Source organism: Melanotaenia boesemani, chromosome 4 (assembly GCF_017639745.1).
Source record: "Melanotaenia boesemani isolate fMelBoe1 chromosome 4, fMelBoe1.pri, whole genome shotgun sequence".
Taxonomy (NCBI): domain Eukaryota; kingdom Metazoa; phylum Chordata; class Actinopteri; order Atheriniformes; family Melanotaeniidae; genus Melanotaenia; species Melanotaenia boesemani.
The window spans coordinates 40,442,915-40,463,508 of NC_055685.1; the positions used below are offsets into that span (position 1 = coordinate 40,442,915).

The window sequence follows — 20,594 nt, forward strand, 5'->3', positions numbered from 1 at the left end:
GTGGTAAGTGTGGTTTTTTTGCAAGTAAAACTGGGGGGCAGTGACCACATTTTGCTGGGAGCAAGTTCACGTTAGTAGTCCCGCCCTCCATGCACCAAATGACACGCCCCCCAGAAGTTGTTTGTGTTGTGTTTTGATGTCTAAGTGTAATTTAACCCGAGAGGCGAGTCTCCACAGGGTGCAGCCAAGGAAGCCACTTGGGTGGCCCCCCCGGCTACACCCCGCATGACGTGCATGCCTCCTAAATCCCTATGTGTGTGTATGTGTCTATGTAAGACAGATAGAGAGTGGGGAAGAAGAGGGGTCCGGGGATGTAAGTCCGAAGGAAAGCGAACCTCCCTCCGGATGGTGAGCTGCTGACAGCACTAGGCACCCCGTTCCCCAGGAGGCCCCCCAGGGCAAGACAGGCCAGAGGCAGCGGCCCCCCATGACCAGGCCACGCAGCGACTGCAGCCAACGAGCCGCCACCGACTCCAGAAGACACCCACCCACCAGACACCCAGGGGGAGAGGAGCGGAAAGAGAATAGCGAGAGAACCCAGATCCACGGCGCACCACCCCCAGGCCCACCCACAGGGTCATGTCATGTCATCCCTCCCCACCCCACCTACTCACCTATGATCTTGCACACTCCCACTCATCCTAGCACATGCACACACACAAACATACCCCCACACACACACATCATCCACAGCATATACACAAACACAACATTGACTTTGAGTACATCACAGAAGTGCATGTAGACGCGTCAGATCTGATTATTTGAGTAATCTGATTATTTCCAGTTCCTGGATTTTGATGGTCATGTAAATGGACTCAGAACTGATTCTTCAGTTTGAGAAATTTCTTTATGCCACGCCCACAGCATGTCTGAAACAATAAACAGATTGCTGGGCTGGCCACGCCTCTGGGATACCATCAGCTGATAAAGACACGTCAAGTCACACGTCGGATGCTGTTTCTGAAATTTCTAAAGTTTCAGTGGAAACTTGTCAAAAATGTAAAATTACACCTCTGTCTGATAAAAACTCTTACAACTACAAGTGAAACAATAAAGTGATTTTGAACTTTTGACCAAACAAACAGAGGGGTTTGCAGTGATTTCATTCCATAAATGAAGTTTTGGAGGAGTTTACAGGTGAGTGTTACCTCAAAGGTGTGGTCCAGTCTGTAGACAGGTGAAGAGTTCATGGCACTGACCACTTCCAGAACACCGTTGAAGTTGTTGAGTTCCTGGAAAACCTGCAAGATCTCGATAATCCGAGAAATAACGGCAACTCGCTCCTCCAAGTTCTCCGTTTCTACAATACACCTGCAGAGACAACAAAGGTCTCAGGTAACACTCAGACAAGTAGTTTATTTCTACATTTCACAATTCAGAGCTTCATATAAAACTATAAAAGCATAACAGATTTAAAGTCTCTACGTTTGGTGGAAGTTTCATCTCCACTACAGCATGACAGCTTCTCCATGTTTAGTCTGGACTCTGGCCTGGACCCTGGTCTGGACTAGTTGACCAGAGTCTCTGGATCTCAGAGCTCTGACAGGTTTATATTCTCTAAACGTATCAGATGGATTCTGGGTCTAAACTGTTCTTTGATGTAAACCATCAGAAAATTTAAATCTATTCTGTGACTGACTGGAAACCAGTATAAACTACAAACCAGTGTAAAGATGTTATAACTGGTGTGTTTAGATCTCTTAGTCCTGGTTAAAACTCCAGCAGCAGCATCTAGATTAGTTGCAGGTGTTTACTGGTCTTACTGTGAAATCCTGTTAAAGACCATTACAGTAATCCAGCCTACTGGAGATGAATGCATGGATGAGTTTCTCCAGGTCTTTCTGGGAGACTAAACCTTTAATTCTGTTGATGTTTCTGAGCTGGTAAAAAGCTTCTTAGTGAAGCTTTGATGTGGCTGCTGAAAGTCAGGTCTGAGTCTATCAACACTCCAAGGTTACCAACTTGGTCGGTGGTTTTAAGAGCCCGAGTCTCCAGGTGTTTGCCAATGCTGACCCCCTTCTCTTTGCTACCAAACACAATCTCAGTTTTATCTTAATTTAATTGTAGGAAATTCTCCTTCATCCAGGTGTTTATTTGCTCCAGACTCAGTAGGTCTGTAAGTCTGCTGGGCTGCAGTCGTCTGGTGACAGAGACATAAAGTTGTGTATCATCAGCATAACTTTGATAATAAATGCTATAGTTCTGTAATATTTTACCCAAAGGGAGCATATACAAGTTGAACAGAAGAGGTTCAAGGACTGACCCCTGGGGGATTCCACAAGTCATGGCCACTCGCTCGGATTCATAGCTGCTGATCGGAACTAAATAACTCCGGCCTTCTAAATAGGACCTGAACCAGTGAAGAACAGCTCCAGAAAGTCCAACCCAGTTTTCCAGCCTGAAAACAGGATTCTTTGTGATCTACAGTATCAAACGCAGCACTGAGATCCAACAGAACCAGGACTGATACTTGACCAGAACCAGTCCTTTGCCACTGTGACCAGAGCTGTTTCAGGGCTGTGATGAGGTCGGAAACCGGACTGAAATTTTTCCACATTTCCACTTTCACTTAAAAAGTCATGAAGCTGGTGAAATACAACTTTCATCTAGGGGAGGGGCTTAATGGCAGCCATCCTTAGAGCCTGATGCCAGCGAGCTGTTAACTATCAGTAGGAGATCACTTTCTACCGAGGTAAAAACTGGTTTAAAAAGTCGGACGGTTTCAGACACAATACACCTGCAGCGACGTTTCAAGCCTCAGGTAACACTAGACACCTCCTGGTAAAGCGTCAGGTGAGGTCAGGGGAAGTCTTACTTCTCCAGCCACAGGGTGAGGTTGGTGGTGTGTCGGATCATCCTCAGCAGGTTGGGAGAGTGAATCTCTTTGTCTTCTTTGGTCCAGACGCTGCCGACCAACTCCGACGGCTGCACCGCCCTGCAGGGATTGGTCAGAGGTCAGTCAGCTGACCATGCTGAAAGGTCTGCCGCTCTACCACTATATTACCTGTAAAACTCTGACTCCAGCAGGGTGAGCTGGCGCGCGATCTCAATTGGGTGCAGCGTCATGAGGTCAAACTGATCCACGTTTCCTGGTTTACAGATGTGCCACTCGATGGGAGGCGGAGAGTTCTGGAAGGTGATGCTGTGGCTGGGCGGGCTCACCTGAACCTGCTTCTTCCTCTGGATGATCTTAGTGATTGACTCCACCCACTTTTTCATGGTTTTACCTGCAACACATGACATCATCTTTACGTGCTATAGCCACAACAATGAAATCAGATACCTGATGTTTGGATAGGTGTTGACAGGTGTGTGGACGGGTTAACAGGTGCATAGACGGGTTAACAGGTGCGTGGATGGGTTAACAGGCGCGTGGATGGGTTAACAGGTGCATAGACGGGTTAACAGGTGCGTGGATGGGTTAACAGGCACGTGGACGGGTTAACAGGTGCGTGGATGGGTTAACAGGCACGTGGACGGGTTAACAGGTGCATAGACGGGTTAACAGGTGCGTGGATGGGTTAACAGGTGCATAGACGGGTTAACAGGTGCGTGGATGGGTTAACAGGTGCATGGACGGGTTAACAGGTGCGTGGATGGGTTAACAGGTGCATGGACGGGTTAACAGGTGCATGGACGGGTTAACAGGTGCGTGGATGGGTTAACAGGCGCGTGGACGGGTTAACAGGTGCATAGACGGGTTAACAGGTGCGTGGATGGGTTAATAGGTGCGTGGATGGGTTAACAGGTGCATAGACGGGTTAACAGGTGCGTGGATGGGTTAACAGGTGCATAGACGGGTTAACAGGTGCATGGACGGGTTAACAGATGCGTGGATGGGTTAACAGGTGCGTGGACGGGTTAACAGGTGCATGGACGGGTTAACAGGTGCGTGGATGGGTTAACAGGTGTGTGGATGGGTTAACAGGTGCATAGACGGGTTAACAGGTGCGTGGATGGGTTAACAGGTGCGTGGATGGGTTAACAGGTGCATAGACGGGTTAACAGGTGCGTGGATGGGTTAACAGGTGCATAGACGGGTTAACAGGTGCGTGGATGTGTTAACAGGTGCATGGACGGGTTAACAGGTACAGACCTCTGACTGAAGCTATGAACTCCTCCAGTTGTGTCAACAGGCCAGCGTCTCTCTCAAAGTCGTAAAAGTGATGCTCCACCCAGTGACGACACACATTCAGAACTCTGCAGGAGCAAAATGAAGTCAGAACCAGAACCAGGCTGCAGATCTGTTTTTAGGTAACCATGATGCGAACAGATCACAGACTTCGCTGTAGTTGAATGTTGGAAAACTGTCAGACAACCTTTAACTGAACCCAGAGCAGACGGCATGTAGGAGGGAATTCCTCAGGAGGAAGATGCTGATGTTCAGGTGTGTTGTTTAACTGCAACAGGTGTGTTGTGTGTACCTGCAGCAGGTGTGTTGTGTGTACCTGCAACGGGTGTGTTGTGTACCTGCAGCAGGTGTGTTGTGTACCTGCAGCAGGTGCTTTGTTTACCTGCAGCAGGTGTGTTGTGTGTATCTGCAGCAGGTGCGTTGTTTACCTGCAGCAGGTGTGTTGTGTGTACCTGCAGCAGGTGTGTTGTGTGTACCTGCAGCAGGTGTGTTGTGTGGACCTGCAGCAGGTGTGTTGTGTGTATCTGCAGCAGGTGCGTTGTTTACCTGCAGCAGGTGTGTTGTGTGTACCTGCAGCGGGTGTGTTGTGTACCTGCAGCAGGTGTGTTGTGTGTATCTGCAGCAGGTGTGTTGTGTACCTGCAGCAGGTGTGTTGTGTGTTCCTGCAGCAGGTGTGTTGTGTGTACCTGCAGCAGGTGTGTTGTGTGTACCTGCAGCGGGTGTGTTGTGTGTATCTGCAGCAGGTGTGTTGTTTACCTACAGCAGGTGTGTTGTGTGTGCCTGCAGCAGAGGGGTATTGCACGAAACCAGAATAAAGAAATCCAGGATAATTAAGCAAGCCCAGCTTGACCTAGCTTGCTCGGCCTATCCTGGCTTAATTGGTTGCACGTTTGCTGAGCCAGGATGAGAAGGTGCGGCTAGGTTAAGCCAGGTGAAGATAGTTGGGATAAGTGCGTGTGCACGGCATACTGAAGCAGACCTCGCGATCGCTCACAGAATCACCGATGGGGAAATGGATAAAAGTCGCGCGTCCTACGTCACGGCCGCTGAACAACAGTTCCTGACGGAGTTCTCTGACGAAGTTAAGGATATTATAAGGAAAAAAGGCAACACCAATGCCATAAGTAAAGAACGCGAGAGAGTCTGGCAGACAATAGCCGACCGGCTCAATGCGTAAGTGGTCAAAAACTGTACAATTAATAAACAGTGCTCCACTGGAACTGTCATAATTAGGCTACAATTAAAGGAGTTACTTTTCAAATCCACTAACTGTTGTATACTTTAAGAGTGACAAGCAGGTGCATGTTACTCAGGAAATGTAGAGTATGATTAGGTGCAAACAATCATCCACAATGTGTCATTTAATCTATTTTCCTCATGTAACGTTTTTATCTATTTTATCTTTCTGTCCTTCATAAAGGACAAACCTGTCTGGCCATAAAAGGACCTGGCAGCAAGAAAAAATTAAATATAAGAACATTTTGCAGGCTGGTAAGTGACTCCAAAGTAGATAACCGTGAACAAATGAGGTGAATAGACGAGGTGTCTGCTGACATGTTCAATGTCTGTATGATTGTAGCAGTTAAAAAAAGGCCTATAAACTGGCACAGGGGGCGGCCCACCAAGCCAGGATGTGACTCCAGCAGAGGAACTGGCCTCCATTTAAATAAAGGGAGGCCAGTGATGGAGGGGATCCAGGGAGGGACAATAACTGACTCTGTCCCAGCCACAGAAACTGTCCGCTTCATACAAGGTACACAAAGTACTGCAATTCTACTGCACATGGAACACAATCAAATATAATATAGTGTCTGACTTTGGATAACCTCGCAGTGTCTGGGAACACAATTACACTTTTGGAGCCACCAGAAGATGATCCGGTTAGTACAGTGTCTCCAAATCACAGGCTTGGTATGTTCTGTGAAATCTTAATCCAAGTCCTCTCGCTGCATGTATACGGCAGGGGGAAGGCACATCTGCAGCTGCAGAATGCACGTCTGCAGATGAGGAGACTGTGTCAGTGGAGTCCAGAAGGCTTGAGGCATGTCAGTTTTATGGGATTGGCCTGCTTATTTATTCCATGAAGGATATGAAGTCAGTGATGTGGTGCTAATAGAAAATGTGTAACAGGACCCGGATGCTGCACAGTCTCCTAAGCAGCCTGGTAACATTGTGAGTATTGGCTAAAGTACATCTACGTTATGCACAAATACTGCTGTGCTAACTGACATTTCCTTTACAGACTTCACAAACTGTCAGAACGCTTTATTCAGGGCACCTGGAGAGAGAGAGAGAGCTGGCAGATGTTAAAAGCTGACTCAAAAAGAGAAAGCTCCAAGGAATGGAGCTGGATCTTGAGATTAAACGCCGGACACTCAGAAAACTGGACCTGGAAATCCAGTAACAGAAAATCTGTATCTCTCAATGACATAGTCATCTCCAAAGGCCAGGGGATGTGAGCTGTCCCTGAAGACTCGTTCACGTCTCAATGCTCTTCTGAGGATGCGGGCTTCCTCGTCCAGCACATCCTCCGAAAAAGGGCAAGCCATTATGAAGAGGGAACAGGTGAAGGGGAGTTGGACCTGAATATTCTACATTGCCCTCGTCACGGATTTCTTTGAATACACCTTTGTAACCTCATCCGCTGTGTTTTGTAATCTCAATTAATGCAATAAAACATATTTATAGAACCTCTGACAGCAATTTGACGAGCAGTCTTCATTAGCATAGCAATATAACACTTGGCCTGAGTAATAATACTGCAACTCGAATCCATATAAAAAGGCTGTTGCGATTACGAAGAGATTTGGATTAAATGTACAGTGACTGTATATGTAATATTTTAATACTGGATGATTAAGAGGACACGCCATACTTAGGAAGACCATGGACATGCTGTAAAACACATTAATTCCTCACAGAATTGACGTTGGACATGCAGGTGACTCGCTAGGATTAATCTTCCGGCAGTTAGCCTGGTCTGGAGCAGGTGTGTTGTTTACCTGCAGCATGTGTGTTGTGTACCTGCAGCAGGTCTGTTGTTTACCTGCAGCAGTTGTGTTGTTTACCTGCAGCAGTTGTGTTGTGTACCTGCAGCAGGTGTGTTGTGTGTACCTGCAGCAGGTGTGTTGTGTGTACCTGCAGCAGGTGTGTTGTGTGTACCTGCAGCAGTTGTGTTGTTTACCTGCAGCAGTTGTGTTGTTTACCTGAGCTGAACTGGCTGAACGAACTCTTTACGGAAGCGTTTGAGCTCAGCGCTGAGCAGTGGCTCTCCGCCCTCCATCTGATCCGTGTCAGTCATCCTCGGCTCCGGGATCTCAAACCTGAAAACAGACACACCTGAGACAAGAACACAGATCTGGATGGTTCTAGAACACTAGATTAGACTAAAATAGACTAATAGAATAGAATAGAATGGAAGAGGATAGAATAGACCAATAATGAAATAGAACTGACCATTGGACTAGTATGTTATAAAGATTAACAAAATTATTTTTAAACAAAGAAAGACTTTCAGTTGATCTTTAAATTGACTTTTTTGTGATCAAATATTTTATTGAACAAAAACAAATAAACAGCCAAACAATCACAAAACTCTTTAGTTAACATGAAAAATAAAGGCAGCATGGAACTAGAAATAAACGACACAACGCTTCTCCTAAACCAGCCCCAGAAACGAGGACAGTAATATGACCGGCCACCACCCCGTGCACACTCACACACCCACATGCACAGCCAGAGCTGTTTTAAATTCATGATGAGGTGGAGTTCATTCTATATGTTTCTAACTGAATCAGCTGTCTCCATCTCACCAGCACCATTCAGTCCAGGTCTCAGCAGTAGAAGACTTCCAGGCAGGTCCGGTGTCGGACAGTAAGGGTGGAGGCTTCCATCGAGGTGCAGTCAGTGTGAAAAGGTGCCAGGATCATTTATAGAACATAAACCACACAAGCGATCAGGTATCAAGTTCATACAGTGGAGCTCGCAAGGGGTTAAATATGTCCTGTATATGTAGTAAAAAAGGATCTGTTGGTGGTCCGGCTTACGGGAAGCCTCCATAATACACCGACAAATCAGTCAAGATTGGGGCAATCGTGTCTCCACATTTTATCCACGGGTTGTTTACTATAAGACCCCTTAGGAAAGAAATGATATAGAGCAGATACGGATCCTCAGTTTGTGTAGAAAATAGCTTATACATCTATTTTACAAGAACATGAGCTGGCTTTCCTTCCTGAGGAGGCTCAGGTCGCCTCATGTCTGCAACCAGATGCTGCAGATGTTTTATCAGGCTGTTGGTGGTGGTGTGGTGAGCATCTTCTCTGCTGCCGTGTCCTGGGGTGCAGGCATCGAGGCAAAGGACGCTAACAGACTGGACAAACTGATCAGGAAGACTCAGTCTGTTGTTGAATGTAAACTGATCATCCTGGAGGAGGTGGAGGAGAGGATGCTGGCAAAGCTGCTGGCAGTCATGGACGATCCCTCTCACCCCCTCCACTCTCCTACACGCTCATGTTTGATGTCTAAGTATAATTAAAACTGAGGCGAGCTGCCACAGGCTGCAGCCAAGGAGGCCACTTAGATGGCTGCCTTCACTCCACCCAGCACAACGTGCACGCCTTCCAGCACCCTACATGTGTGTGTGTGTGTGTGTGTGTGTGTGAGAGAGAGAGAGAGCAGGGAAGGAGAGGGTCCGGGGATGTAAGACCAGAGGGAAGCAAACTTCCTTCCAGTTGCTGGCAACAGTAGACAACCAAGCTTTCTTGGGAGGCCCCCCAGGACAGACCAGGAGCACCCGTCCTCCACGACCAGGACACAGCGACCACAGCCAATAAGCTGCCACCAACCCCAGAAGGCCCCACCCACCACATGTCTCGGGGGAAAGGAGAGGAGGGGGAGGAGGACAGTGGAAGAGCCCAGACCCCACCCCCTCATCCTGGCGCACACACAAACCTCCCAGTCTCATCCCCTAAACACACCGCAGCACCTCCCCCTATAATCCCCCGAATCCCACTCAGCTCCCCTTCAAACCCCTACACCCCTCCTGCCCCCGGGCCACACCCTGAGTCCTGGGGCAGCAACCAGACACGAGGGTATACACCAACCCACACCATGGCAGCTCATCTGGGCAGGCCCAGACCCCCGGGCCCCAACCAGGGGCCACACCCCTCCGCCACGAGGTGACCCCAACTGCAGACCCCCCACAGGGCCGGATTCAGTATTTCTGAATAGTTATGCCTCAAAATATTATTCAGAGAGGCGTATATTTGTATTCCAAGGTGCCTGAAGTTTTGGACAACTGGAATGTTAGCTGGATATTGCAACCCTCTAGCTGAAGTCAATTCTTAGGTAAGTTATATTTATATCTTTATTTTTATAGCGCTTTCACATACCAAGAGGTTCCCAAACTGCTGCACAGGTAAAATAACACAAAATAAAAACAGCAAAACAACAATTAAACAATATAAGACAAAAGACAGTAAAAAGCCCGGCCTAATGGTGGCGCTCTCTGGACTTAAAGCCAATGTAAAAAGATGAGTTTTAAAAGAGATTTAAATTCATTCAAGGTTCTCGCAGACCAGAAAGAGGGAGATCGTTCCAGAGTTTAGGGGCTACTGAGGAAAAAGCTCTGTTTCTCCGAGTCACGAGAACAGTCCAGGGACTAGTAACCGAATATGATCTTCTGAGCTCAGAGCTCTACAGGGCCGGTGATGGTGCAGGAGTTCAGACAGACGGGGTCCACTTTCACATTTAAAAGTCAAAAGTAAAATTTAAAAGAAATTCTAAAAGAGAGGTAGCCAGTGAAGGCAGCGCAGTGGGAATGTTCTCCCACCGCCTGGTCCCAGTTAACAGGCCGGCAGCTGAGTTCTGGACTAGCTGTAGCCGGCGGAGGAGAGACGGGTCCATCCCAGAATAAAGGGAGCTGCAGTAGTTCAGTCTAGAAAAGACGAAAGCGTGAATGAGCCTTTCCAGGGCAGCACGAGGAAGACAAAGCTTGACTTTACTAATAAGCCTCAGATGATAAAAACTAGACTGGACTACTGCACTGACCTGCTGGCACATTTAAGGTTAAAATCATAAACAACCAGCAGATTTTTAATAAACTGGCGGGTAAATGAGTCGGAGAGCCAACAGCACTGCTGCATCCTGCCAGTAGGTCCTTTTTCCCAACACTTTTATTTTCATTCATGCAGAGGAAGTTCATCCATGTTTTAACGTCCTGCAAGCATTTCTGTAGCTTCTCTATGCGTTGATCTCCAGCAGATTTCAAAGGCAGATAAATCTGGATGTCGTCTGCATAACAACAAAATGACACGTTATGTTTTTTAAAAATGGACCCAGAGGTAAATATAGTGAGAATAAAACAGGGCCCAGGATGGAGCCTTGAGGTACCTCGTTTTTAAGTGAGACCTCTGAGGAAGAGAACTTCCCAGGATGTACAGAAACCATTTGAGCACTGTCCCGTTAACTCCATCAGACCGTTGCAAAGGTAGTAAAACGTAGTAGTAGAGTAGAAACTCCAGTATCAACAGCTAAAAGCAGATCATTGCCAACACTGAGAAGGTTTCAGTGCTGGGACACGACCTAAAACCAGACTGGACCTTCTCCTGGAGGTCATGTAGTTCTACATGATCCTGTAACTGAAGATAAACCACCTTTTCTAAAGCCTTAGAAAGAAAAGGCAGAAACTGGCCTAAAGTTTGAGAGAACGTTAGGATCCAAGTTGGTCTTTTTAAGAAGAGGCTGCACCGCAGCATGTTAAAAAGCAGCTGAACAAGCCCAGAGAAGAGAGGAATTTACAAAACTACCAGGGACCTGCAGCACTAAATACCTCCTTCAAGAGTCTGGGAGGAATAGTGTCACCTGGACAGTATGAAGGCCTCAGATGTTGAACTAGTTCAGAAATCTGAGACAGTCTCAGGTTCAACATGGTCTAAGCAGCAGATACAGACGGATCAGCAGCATCAGGGCTGCAAAGTAAGGCTAAAACCCGAGAACACTCACTTAATACAACATTTTAAAAATCTTTCACAGTAAGACGGAGTCAGAGGAGAGGAATCATACGGATTAAGCGGAGTTCAAAGAATTAAAAAGAATTCGAGGCTTGTTAATATTTACAGACACAAAGGTAGAGATGAACTGGGTCCTGGCATATTTTACAGCAGCCTGATTTTCAGTTCAAGCATCTTTAATGTCTCCAGAGACACGAAGCCGGTCCTTCCTCCATTTTCTCTGATGCGTCTCAGACCCGAGTGTGTTGGTGGAGCCACGGCTCTGCAGCTGATTCACAGCATTTAGTCCTGACGGTACGAGCCTCTCCGACATCCAAACCCAGAGTTAAAGTCCTCCAGGAGCTGGTCCCCGTTTCCATGCTGCTGGAGCTCCACAGAGGGAAACAAGCCACGCCGTCCACTTGATCAGGCGGCTTGAACCGGTCGAGGTGGGTGAAGCAGACCCAGACTTTAAAAGATTAAACTTAAATAAAACAGGCAGATAATTGGAGATACCAGCATCATAAATCTCCTCTATGCAGACCAGGAGTGAGAACCCGGTCCAGGATGAGCCCCTTATCATGTGCAGGATCCTGCACTACCTGATGCAAGTTAAAGGAGGCTTCTGTTAACGGCTTGGTCCACCAACACATGAATGTTAGAATCTCCAACAATCCAAATCCAGACGTGATCCAACATAATCGATGAGAGTAGGTTCGCAAAGTCCTGAAGAAAGTCCTTATTACATGTGGGCGGTGGGTAGATCCCTGCACAGAGCAGCAGGGATGCACATTTCATCTCCACATGCTGAACCTGAAAGCTGGAAGATCTACGAACACGACACCTGAACGGGACCTAAACATGACTCCTCCACCTCGACTTTATTAAACCAGTCTGATGTGACCCTCTCTACGACGAGCCAACAGTTAGACATATATTTTCAGATCTTCATTTAACAAACTAAGAGGTCTAAAACTGGTGGTCTACTGGATCTGGATGCTGGTGGTAGCTTTGTGAGCCACTTTCTCAGCTTTCTCTGGTGGTTTAACAGCATCCAGCCACTGCTGCTAGGGGTGGGATCCACCACGCCATGGTCTCCTGGATTACTGACTACCTGACAGTCCACAGTTTGCCGTCTGGGCAGCGTCGGCTCTGACCTGGTGGTCCTCAGGGGACTGTGCTGGCTCCTGTCCCCCTTCTACACCACTGATCCTCAGTCCAGCACCAAGTCCTGCCGCCTTCAGAAAGTCTCTGATGGCTCAGCTGGTGTTGGGTGTCTAGGAGAGAGAGGAGGAGGAGGACAGTGGTCGTCCTGTAGCTCAAAGGATGCCGGTTCAATCCTGGCCGGTCAAGCTCATGTCGAGGTGTCTGATGGGTCAGTGAGCGCCTTGCATGGCAGCTTCCGCCATCAGTGTGTGAATGTGTGTGTGAATGTGATGTATGATGTAAAGCGCTTTATAAATACAGACGATTTACCACCTGCATCTGGATTTCACCAAGACCAGAGAGCTGGTGATAGACCTCCGGAGGAAGAGGACTCCTCTACCTCCACTGAAGATCATGGGGCAGGAGGTGGAGGTTACTGAGACCTAGAAGTACCTGGGAGGGACCACGGACCCAGACTGGAAGCTGTGTACAGGAAGGGGATGAGCAGGCTCTACATGCTGGACATCTTTTGCCAGCCTGTCTTTACACACCAGGCTCTACCTGCTGCTTCTATCCACCACTTTTATTCTACTTTTTACATTCTAGTTGGTTTGTCATCCAAATTTAAATGTTTATACTTCTATATTCTCCCCTTCTTACTCTCCTGCTCTGCTGATTTGTACATGTTGTACATAGATTTGCAGATTTTATTATCTGGTTTATAGATTTCTCTGTTTGTTTTGCTGTTTTATTTTCTTTATCTGAGTCTTTTGCACCAAAGCTGCTGCAGCCAGTTGGTCAGTCTACCTGATCTAATAAGGAACACCCTGACAGGGACAACTAGGAGGCTTCATTCAGACACAGTGATAAAAAGAGCTCTAAACTCCTCGTTCTGGCTCGGTTCTACTGAACCATCGGTTCTGTGGAGAACCCGGTACGGAACAGTTACTTCTGCACTGGACTCACGTTTTTCTGATGTGTTCTGATTGGTTATGAGCCGGCAGGTGAGCTCACCTCTCGATGAGCAGGTCCAGCAGCTCCTGAGGTTTGCAGAAGGATCTGTAGGTGGTCAGAAAGGTCCGCACAAAGTTGGGATCTGAGGGAGTAAACAAAAAACAGCTGATCAGAAACAACAAACTGGCCAGGACCTGGACAAGAGGCGACATCTGGTGACATCACTTACGCCTGATGACATTACTTACACTAGACGACGTGGCTGATCGGAACGTGAACCAGCAGCCTGAAGTCTTTCTGACTAAAGTTATTGATCAGGAAACTGTTGGAGGTAACAGCCGATCAACAGATCAATAAAAGCTCGGTCTAACTACCACCGAGTTTAAATCTGGGCCTTGTGCGGCAGCTGGTGATGTCATGAAAATGCAGACGTTATGTCACAGCTGAGTAAATAACTGCTGAGGGTGGGGTTTCCGCCAAGCAGCGTCTTCTGCCACCGGATCGGAACCGACCTGGAGTCAGATATTTATGATCGGCTCCGAATATGGATCCATTTCTAATTGAAGGTGGGTGAAGATCACTGTTCATCTGATCAATCAGTTTGACAGGAAGTTACCTCTACGTGTCACATCTCGACTCACCTGCGTACATGTGGAAGGTGAGTCTCTCGATCAGTTTCAGAACCGTCCCGGCTTTGACAATGGGGATCCCGGACTTGGACTGGACGTTCTCCTCAAACACCACGTTCTCTTCGGAGTCGGGCTCGGCAAAGCGGTACTCCTCGGGTCCCGGCAGCCTCATCTGCTCCTCCTTCTCCTCCTCCAGGGCCGAATCCAGCAGGCGCTCCAGCGTGCTGCGGTACTGCAGCGAGATCAGCGCAGCCATCCAGCCATTCTTCTCCTCCGCCGACTTGGCGGCGAACACCACGCTGTTCCCGTCCTTCAGGATGATCTCGAAGGCGTGCCGGTACTCACCCTCCTTGTCGTCCTTGTCGTTGATCTGAACTTTGCGCATGAAGAACTTTTCCTTGAGGCGGTACTCGGCGGCGGAGCCAGCACCGGGCAGCCGGGGCGGGCCATGGTTGGACTTGCAGCAGATCATAAGGCCGTCGAACAGGAAGATGTGGCGTTCGTGTTTGGCGCCCACCCGGGTCAGTGTGCCCTCCATGATGAACTCGTTGCAGCACTGGCCGATGTCCTTCCCCTCCCAGCCGTCGATGTTCTTCTGGATCTCGTTCATCTTCCTGATGGCCAGGTGCTTCCCCTTCATCTGGTGGCTGTAGAAACGGCACGCCGACTCGCTGCACACCACCGAAGAAGAAGAAGGAGATGTTAGTGAGGAAGCCGGACTGGATCTGACCAGTCTGATCTGGGTTCAGGTGTGATTTGGGTGTTAGTGCTACAACCAGGTGGTTGTGAGGGAAACTACACCTGATTGGAATTTAATTAGTTATTAAAAATCAATAAAATGTGTTAAAGCCATCACAGCATCTTCTTCCATCTCCTCATTGGGTTAATTTCTACAAGCTCATCATGTGACACAAAGGTGAGTTCTGATTGGACGTCCCAGTCGGGTACAAACCAGCAGAGCTGCTGTGACGGCTGCACGTCCAACAGGAAATGAGGTCACAGCAGATGGTCACCTTCAGCACCGACAAACCACCGTACTGTCACATAAAGACACAGTGACATCATTGTTATGTCTGTGACATCATCACCTGACAGTTACCACTGAGAAATGTCCCTTTAATCTAAATGTGAGCAGCTACCAGAACCAGACTGCAGAAGGACCTGGAACCAGAACCAAACCGTAGACGGACCTGGAACCAGAACCAAACCGTAGATGGATCTGGAACTGGAACCAGACCGTAGACGGACCTGGAACCCGGAACCAGACTGCAGACGGACCTGGAACCAGAACCAAACCGTAGACGGACCTGGAACCAGAACCAAACCGTGGATGGATCTGGAACCCGGAACCAGACTGCAGACGGACCTGGAACCGGAACCAGACTGCAGACGGACCTGGAACCAGAACCAAACTGTAGATGGACCTGGAACCTGAACCAGACTGCAGACGGACCTGGAACCAGAACCAAACCGTAGACGGACCTGGAACCAGAACCAAACCGTAGATGGACCTGGAACTGGAACCAGACTGCAGACAGACCTGGAACTGGAACCAGACTGCAGACAGACCTGGAACCGGAACCAGACTGCAGACAGACCTGGAACCAGAACCAAACCATAGATGGACCTAGAACGGGACCATACTACCACAAACAGAGGTAAAGGACGTCTCAGGAGACAGATGGGCTAGAGGTGGAGACAGAGGACGTCGCACTATACTGTAGCCACGCACATTAGTGACTAGGCCTGGGTTAAAAAAAGATCTATTTAAATTTTTTTTTTTTTTTTTTTTTTTTTTTTAACTTGTCCTGTCCAGCATCATAGCAGCAAAATGATAATTTGGTTTCTGTATCGTGCTGAACAAATTTGCTCTGCCAAGGGGAGGCCTATGGGTAAGGCTCCTCCTGATAATGTGATTAATTTATTTATTTATTTACTTTGACTCACGGAATCTATGTAATCTTGCTGGACCTGACCGGAGGGGACAGAAAAAGATGGAAAATGGCAAAAAGAGCAAAAGGGAAAGAAGAAAGCAGACAAAAAGATCACAGACAGAAGGAAACGACCCTTCAATCCACACCATCACCAGACAACAAACTGTTACACCTGTACATGAACACACCAGAAAGTTTCCTACAACTTTTACAAAAACAGAAACACACACACAGAAAAAAAAACAGGGCTGCCAGTCATTAAGAGTTTTTAAATAATAACCAAATCAAAAACACATAACAGCGACCAGATACTAACTCACAGGAAAAATACAAAAAAAAAATTTAATAATTATCGCTTATATTAAAAACCCACTAGACAACTCAGTGACTGTGTCAGCATGCAGAGCATGAGGAAGAGGAGTGATCAGTGATGAAGAGTGGTGAGTGAGATCATGCAAATGCGACCACGCCTCCACGGAGGCCAGAGGCAGACCAGGGCCTGGGCCGGGCCCTCAGCAGCAGACCCGGAGCACCAACCCAAGCCACCTCACCACAAAGACGACTCCAGCCCCACCCGAAGGGCGGCAGAGGAGAGCCCCAGCAAGAGCCCCCCACGGTTCCGGGGCACAGGCCCCAGTGGGCCAAGATCAGCAGCCGCCGGCCCCGCCAGGGACCGGCCACCCAGGGCAGCCCAAGTGAAGGGCCCAGGGCCCCAGGAACCCAGAGGCGGCCGCCCCACCCCCCAAAGGCAGAGGGCCCGCAACATGCCTAGGAGGACCAGGCCCCCCCAGACAGCCACCCAGCGTAGGCCAGCACACACCCCGATGTTCCAGCTGCACACCCCGGGAACCAGGGTGCTATCGGCCCCCTCCCCCGACTCCCCACCTACTCCAATCTGCACCCCATATAACCCCACACTCACACCCTCCCCCGTGCCGCACCCACAATCACTCACCGGGTGGGGCTGGGCTGGAGTCCCGAAGGGCGGCAGAGGAGAGCCCCAGCAAGAGCCCCCCACAGTCCCGGGGCACAGGCCCCAGTGGGCCAAGATCAGCAAGATCTATTTAAATTTAATAAATCCATTAGCGATTCATAAACTTGGAGATTATTTTTTTTTATACCTCCTCTTTTCCAGTAATGTGACCCTACTATTGCGTGACTTACCGAGGGTCAGCAAGATCTTAGCATATATACACACACACCTGCTTTCCTGTGTCGCCTCCGTCCAATCAGCTTCTCTTGCCGAGATGATGTCACATTCAGATGTTTTCATTCAACGGTGTGAATTATAACTATGATTTCTTTAGCAACTTATTACTCCTCACACTAGCAGCTAACGGTAAGACCGCAAGCTCTCACATTAGCAACTAACGCTAAGACAGCGAGCTCTTACATTTGCAGCTAACGCTAAGACAGCGAGCTCTCACATTAGCAGCTAACGCTAAGACAGCGAGCTCTCACATTAGCAGCTAACGCTAAGACAGCGAGCTCTCACATTATCAGCTAACGCTAAGACAGCGAGCTCTCACATTAGCAGCTAACGCTAAGACAACGAGCTCTCACATTAGCAGCTAATGCTAAGACAGCGAGCTCTCACATTAGCAGCTAACGCTAAGATAGCGAGCTCTCACATTAGCAGCTAACGCTAAGACAGCGAGCTCTCACATTAGCAGCTAACGCTAAGACAGCGAGCTCTCACATTAGCAGCTAACGCTAATGCTAACACACGTATGTACTTCAAAATAAATTCGACATGGTCACTTAAAGCCACATTTCCTCTAGAACAGGTTTCCACGTCATCCTTTTATCCAACAGAAAACAGTCTCATGCTGTTTATCTGGTTTCCATGACGACATGTCATAGCTGCTCTCTGTGTCCACGGGAGTCAGCACCCACACACACGTGCACACACACAGGCTTCCATCAGAAGACAGAGTGCACATGAAAACATGTCAACCAGCTGGAAATCAGACAGAAAGTTGAGAGTTTTCTAGATTCTCTCAGGAGCAGATGGAAGCATACCCCATACATGGATAGATGGTCGTCACGGCGACTGATCAAGCTGGATCGTATTCTGGTTTAAATGGATCCAGTATTCTTTGTAGGCTTTATTAACATCAGCACGTGTCTGAGACGTGAACTTTCAGAACATTTAGAGCGACTCTGCTGGATGAAACGTTTCATCAGGACAATTAAGTCGTCCTGATGAAGCGTTCCTGGCTGGGAATCTGGGAAACACTGTGTTGTTCTCAGAATATTACAGTAATCTGATTACTCCCAGGTAACTGACTTCGAAGTAAATGGACTCAGTGTTTTAGAAAAATAGTTATCTGAGAAGGTTTTTAATGTCCAAGAGAACAGGTGGTGTTACATAATTAGCTGCAAATGAATCAATATGTGATGCACTGGCCACCTGTCCAGGTGTACCTGCTAATTGCTCGGATAGGCTCCGGCTTCCCCTCAACCCGGGACGAAGTGGTACAGAAAATGAATGAAAAAAGAAATTATTAATCACCATTCGCGTCTATGCCTGAAATTTTCCCGTTTTTCCTGCAAACCTGGCAAACTCATTTTAATATTTTTCTTCGTTGGTGGTATTTTTTTAGTTATTCCTTGCTATGTTAAACAGTAAATCAAAAGTATTTACATTGGACATTTAAATGAAATTGGAGTTAAATCTGTAATAAAGGAGGAGCTACTGCTTTCCCTGGTTTTGTGAACTGTCCCTTTAAGAATGCAGTCAGGGTGTGAAGTGTGTTTTCTGGACTTTATTAGCTGTGAAAGCACACGGTTTTCTTACTGTGTCTTGGTATTTAATTGTTATCCAGAAAAGTCTTTTTATATTTTTATGAAACTTAAGGAATCAAGCAGTGATCTGGATAATTAATCGGCATGAGAGACACGTGTAAATGACTAACAGCTAGTACGCTTCTGAGCAGCAACGGGGGGTTAGGGTTACAACATAATAAGAAAACCTGCTCCTGCTGGTCCACCTCTGGCTGTCGAACTGAAAACTACGGGTTGGAAAAGCGTTTTTAAAGGATTTGACAAGAGCCCTGCTTTTATCAGCTGTTCAAGGAAGTCTGCAGTAAGTGGAAAGGCTTCATGAGTAGCGCAATTTTATGCTAATTAACAGCAAACGATCTGTTAACGGCTTATGAACTATTTGCTTCGTGTGCAAAGCAAATAGTTTACTTTGTGTGAACTACTCACTTCGGCGTTGTGCTTTGTGTGCACAACGCCGAACTGCAGTAAAACCACAAAAGTATTTCAGCAAACCACCCTTTCATCCCCACGAAGCCAGAGGTTAGCCTCCATGAACCCAATCATATCTAAAAGCAGGTACCAAGGTGGATCGGTTTGAGACCTCCACCGCCGGTGGTCCTGTGAGGACGGCGTCGCCACACCGCTAGAGGACATGACGTCAGTGTGATGAGCACGCTCCAAACACAACAAGAATCATGGTGTCGGTGACCAGCTGTGTTGTGCTGCTGCAGACAGTCTTGGCTGGTGTGCAGCTTCAGCACCACAATGCACGGCTGATACACCACAGCGCTGCTGTACCATCACCAGCAGGAGCAGGCAGATACGTCTTTATCTGCACACGCGCTATGTCTGCTTCTAGCTCTGGAGGGTTACTCTTTAGTCATCGTAGCCTGGTAGTATGTACTACAGCAGTTTTGTGGGGATGGTGAAGCCTTTCTCCTAGTTTTCACACCTGCTCCAGTGCCGTGTGGACAAAGCCTCACTGTGTTTTGCTAGCAAAGGCTAAGAGAAAAAAGGCTGATATCACTTCTCAAAGAACCATGGAAGATGATACACATCCAGCCACAATGGGAAAACGGCAAGAAAAAGCTAGAGTGAAGGCTGTGGAGAAGATTACAGAAGACAGGAAGCAAGGAAAAGCACTGAGACAAAAAAGAAAGAGATGCTTCAGCTAACGGATGATGACAGCAGTGTGGAACTGGTGGAAAACTAGTTGAGAGGTGAGTTCAATGAGCTGTTTGGAGAGTTTTGTGAGCGGAATATTTCTGTTAAAGGACTATTTCAGCAGTGTATGTCAGAAGAAGACACGAACATGGATCAGCAGGATTAGTTTGAGCCAAATTCATTTAAATACTTTACCCAACAGGTGGATGGGTGGGGAAAGAATGCGCAACAACGTAAGGAAGAAGCTAAGAAAGTGGATGAAAGTGTTCTGATAGTACATCTGTTCTGCATCTAAAAGGTCCAGAAGATCTAAAGCAAGCTGTAGTTCAGTATCTTCAGCACGCCTAAGAGCACTTTTATCACAGCCAGTAGCACTAAAGCAAAAACAGGCTATGATTAAAGCTGATAAAGAAGAGCAGGAGACTCAAACTGCTTCAGCAGCTGCAGATGCTAAACTCAGTTCTGCAGAAGTTTGACGAGTCAGTTGTTTTACAATGTGAGTGCACAGAGTCGAGAACTAACCCACCACCTGCGGTTCTACAGTCAGAGGAACCATGGGGCCTGGAACCCGATGATATAACAGAGTTCCCGGCCAAGCAACAAAGGATTTATACTCTTCCACCTCAAAACTTGACCACGTCCCCACCATGTGGACTTCAGACTCTATCAGAGCATTCGAACATGGTGTAGAGAGTAAAACAGACAGCTATAAGGATGGCCTTTATTTTTTGGAGCAGTACACCAGTGGAGTGAATACGGAGTTGTTTACATATGGATGAAGAGCATGGTTACTGCCAGGCAAAAAACTCCTGAAAGAACATTCTGGAAATGAGTATTGCACATCTGCCGCCTACATAAATCCGGCTTTAAGTTG

At 47.6% G+C, this 20,594-nt stretch overlaps 1 protein-coding gene across 2 annotated transcripts in view; it reads right to left on the minus strand.

Annotated features, from left to right (window-relative positions):
* LOC121637968 (son of sevenless homolog 1-like) overlaps positions 1-20,594 on the minus strand; it is an 80,115-nt gene that overhangs the window by 23,203 nt on the left and 36,318 nt on the right. For both annotated transcript variants that reach the window (XM_041982355.1, XM_041982353.1), the window contains exons 10-16: positions 13,869-14,527; positions 13,288-13,369; positions 7,342-7,458; positions 4,100-4,203; positions 3,008-3,230; positions 2,819-2,938; positions 1,152-1,314 (exon numbers count right to left, since the gene is read on the minus strand). In XM_041982355.1, coding sequence (XP_041838289.1) covers positions 1,152-1,314; positions 2,819-2,938; positions 3,008-3,230; positions 4,100-4,203; positions 7,342-7,458; positions 13,288-13,369; positions 13,869-14,527 — 1,468 coding nt within the window. The remainder of the gene's footprint in view (positions 1-1,151; positions 1,315-2,818; positions 2,939-3,007; positions 3,231-4,099; positions 4,204-7,341; positions 7,459-13,287; positions 13,370-13,868; positions 14,528-20,594) is intronic.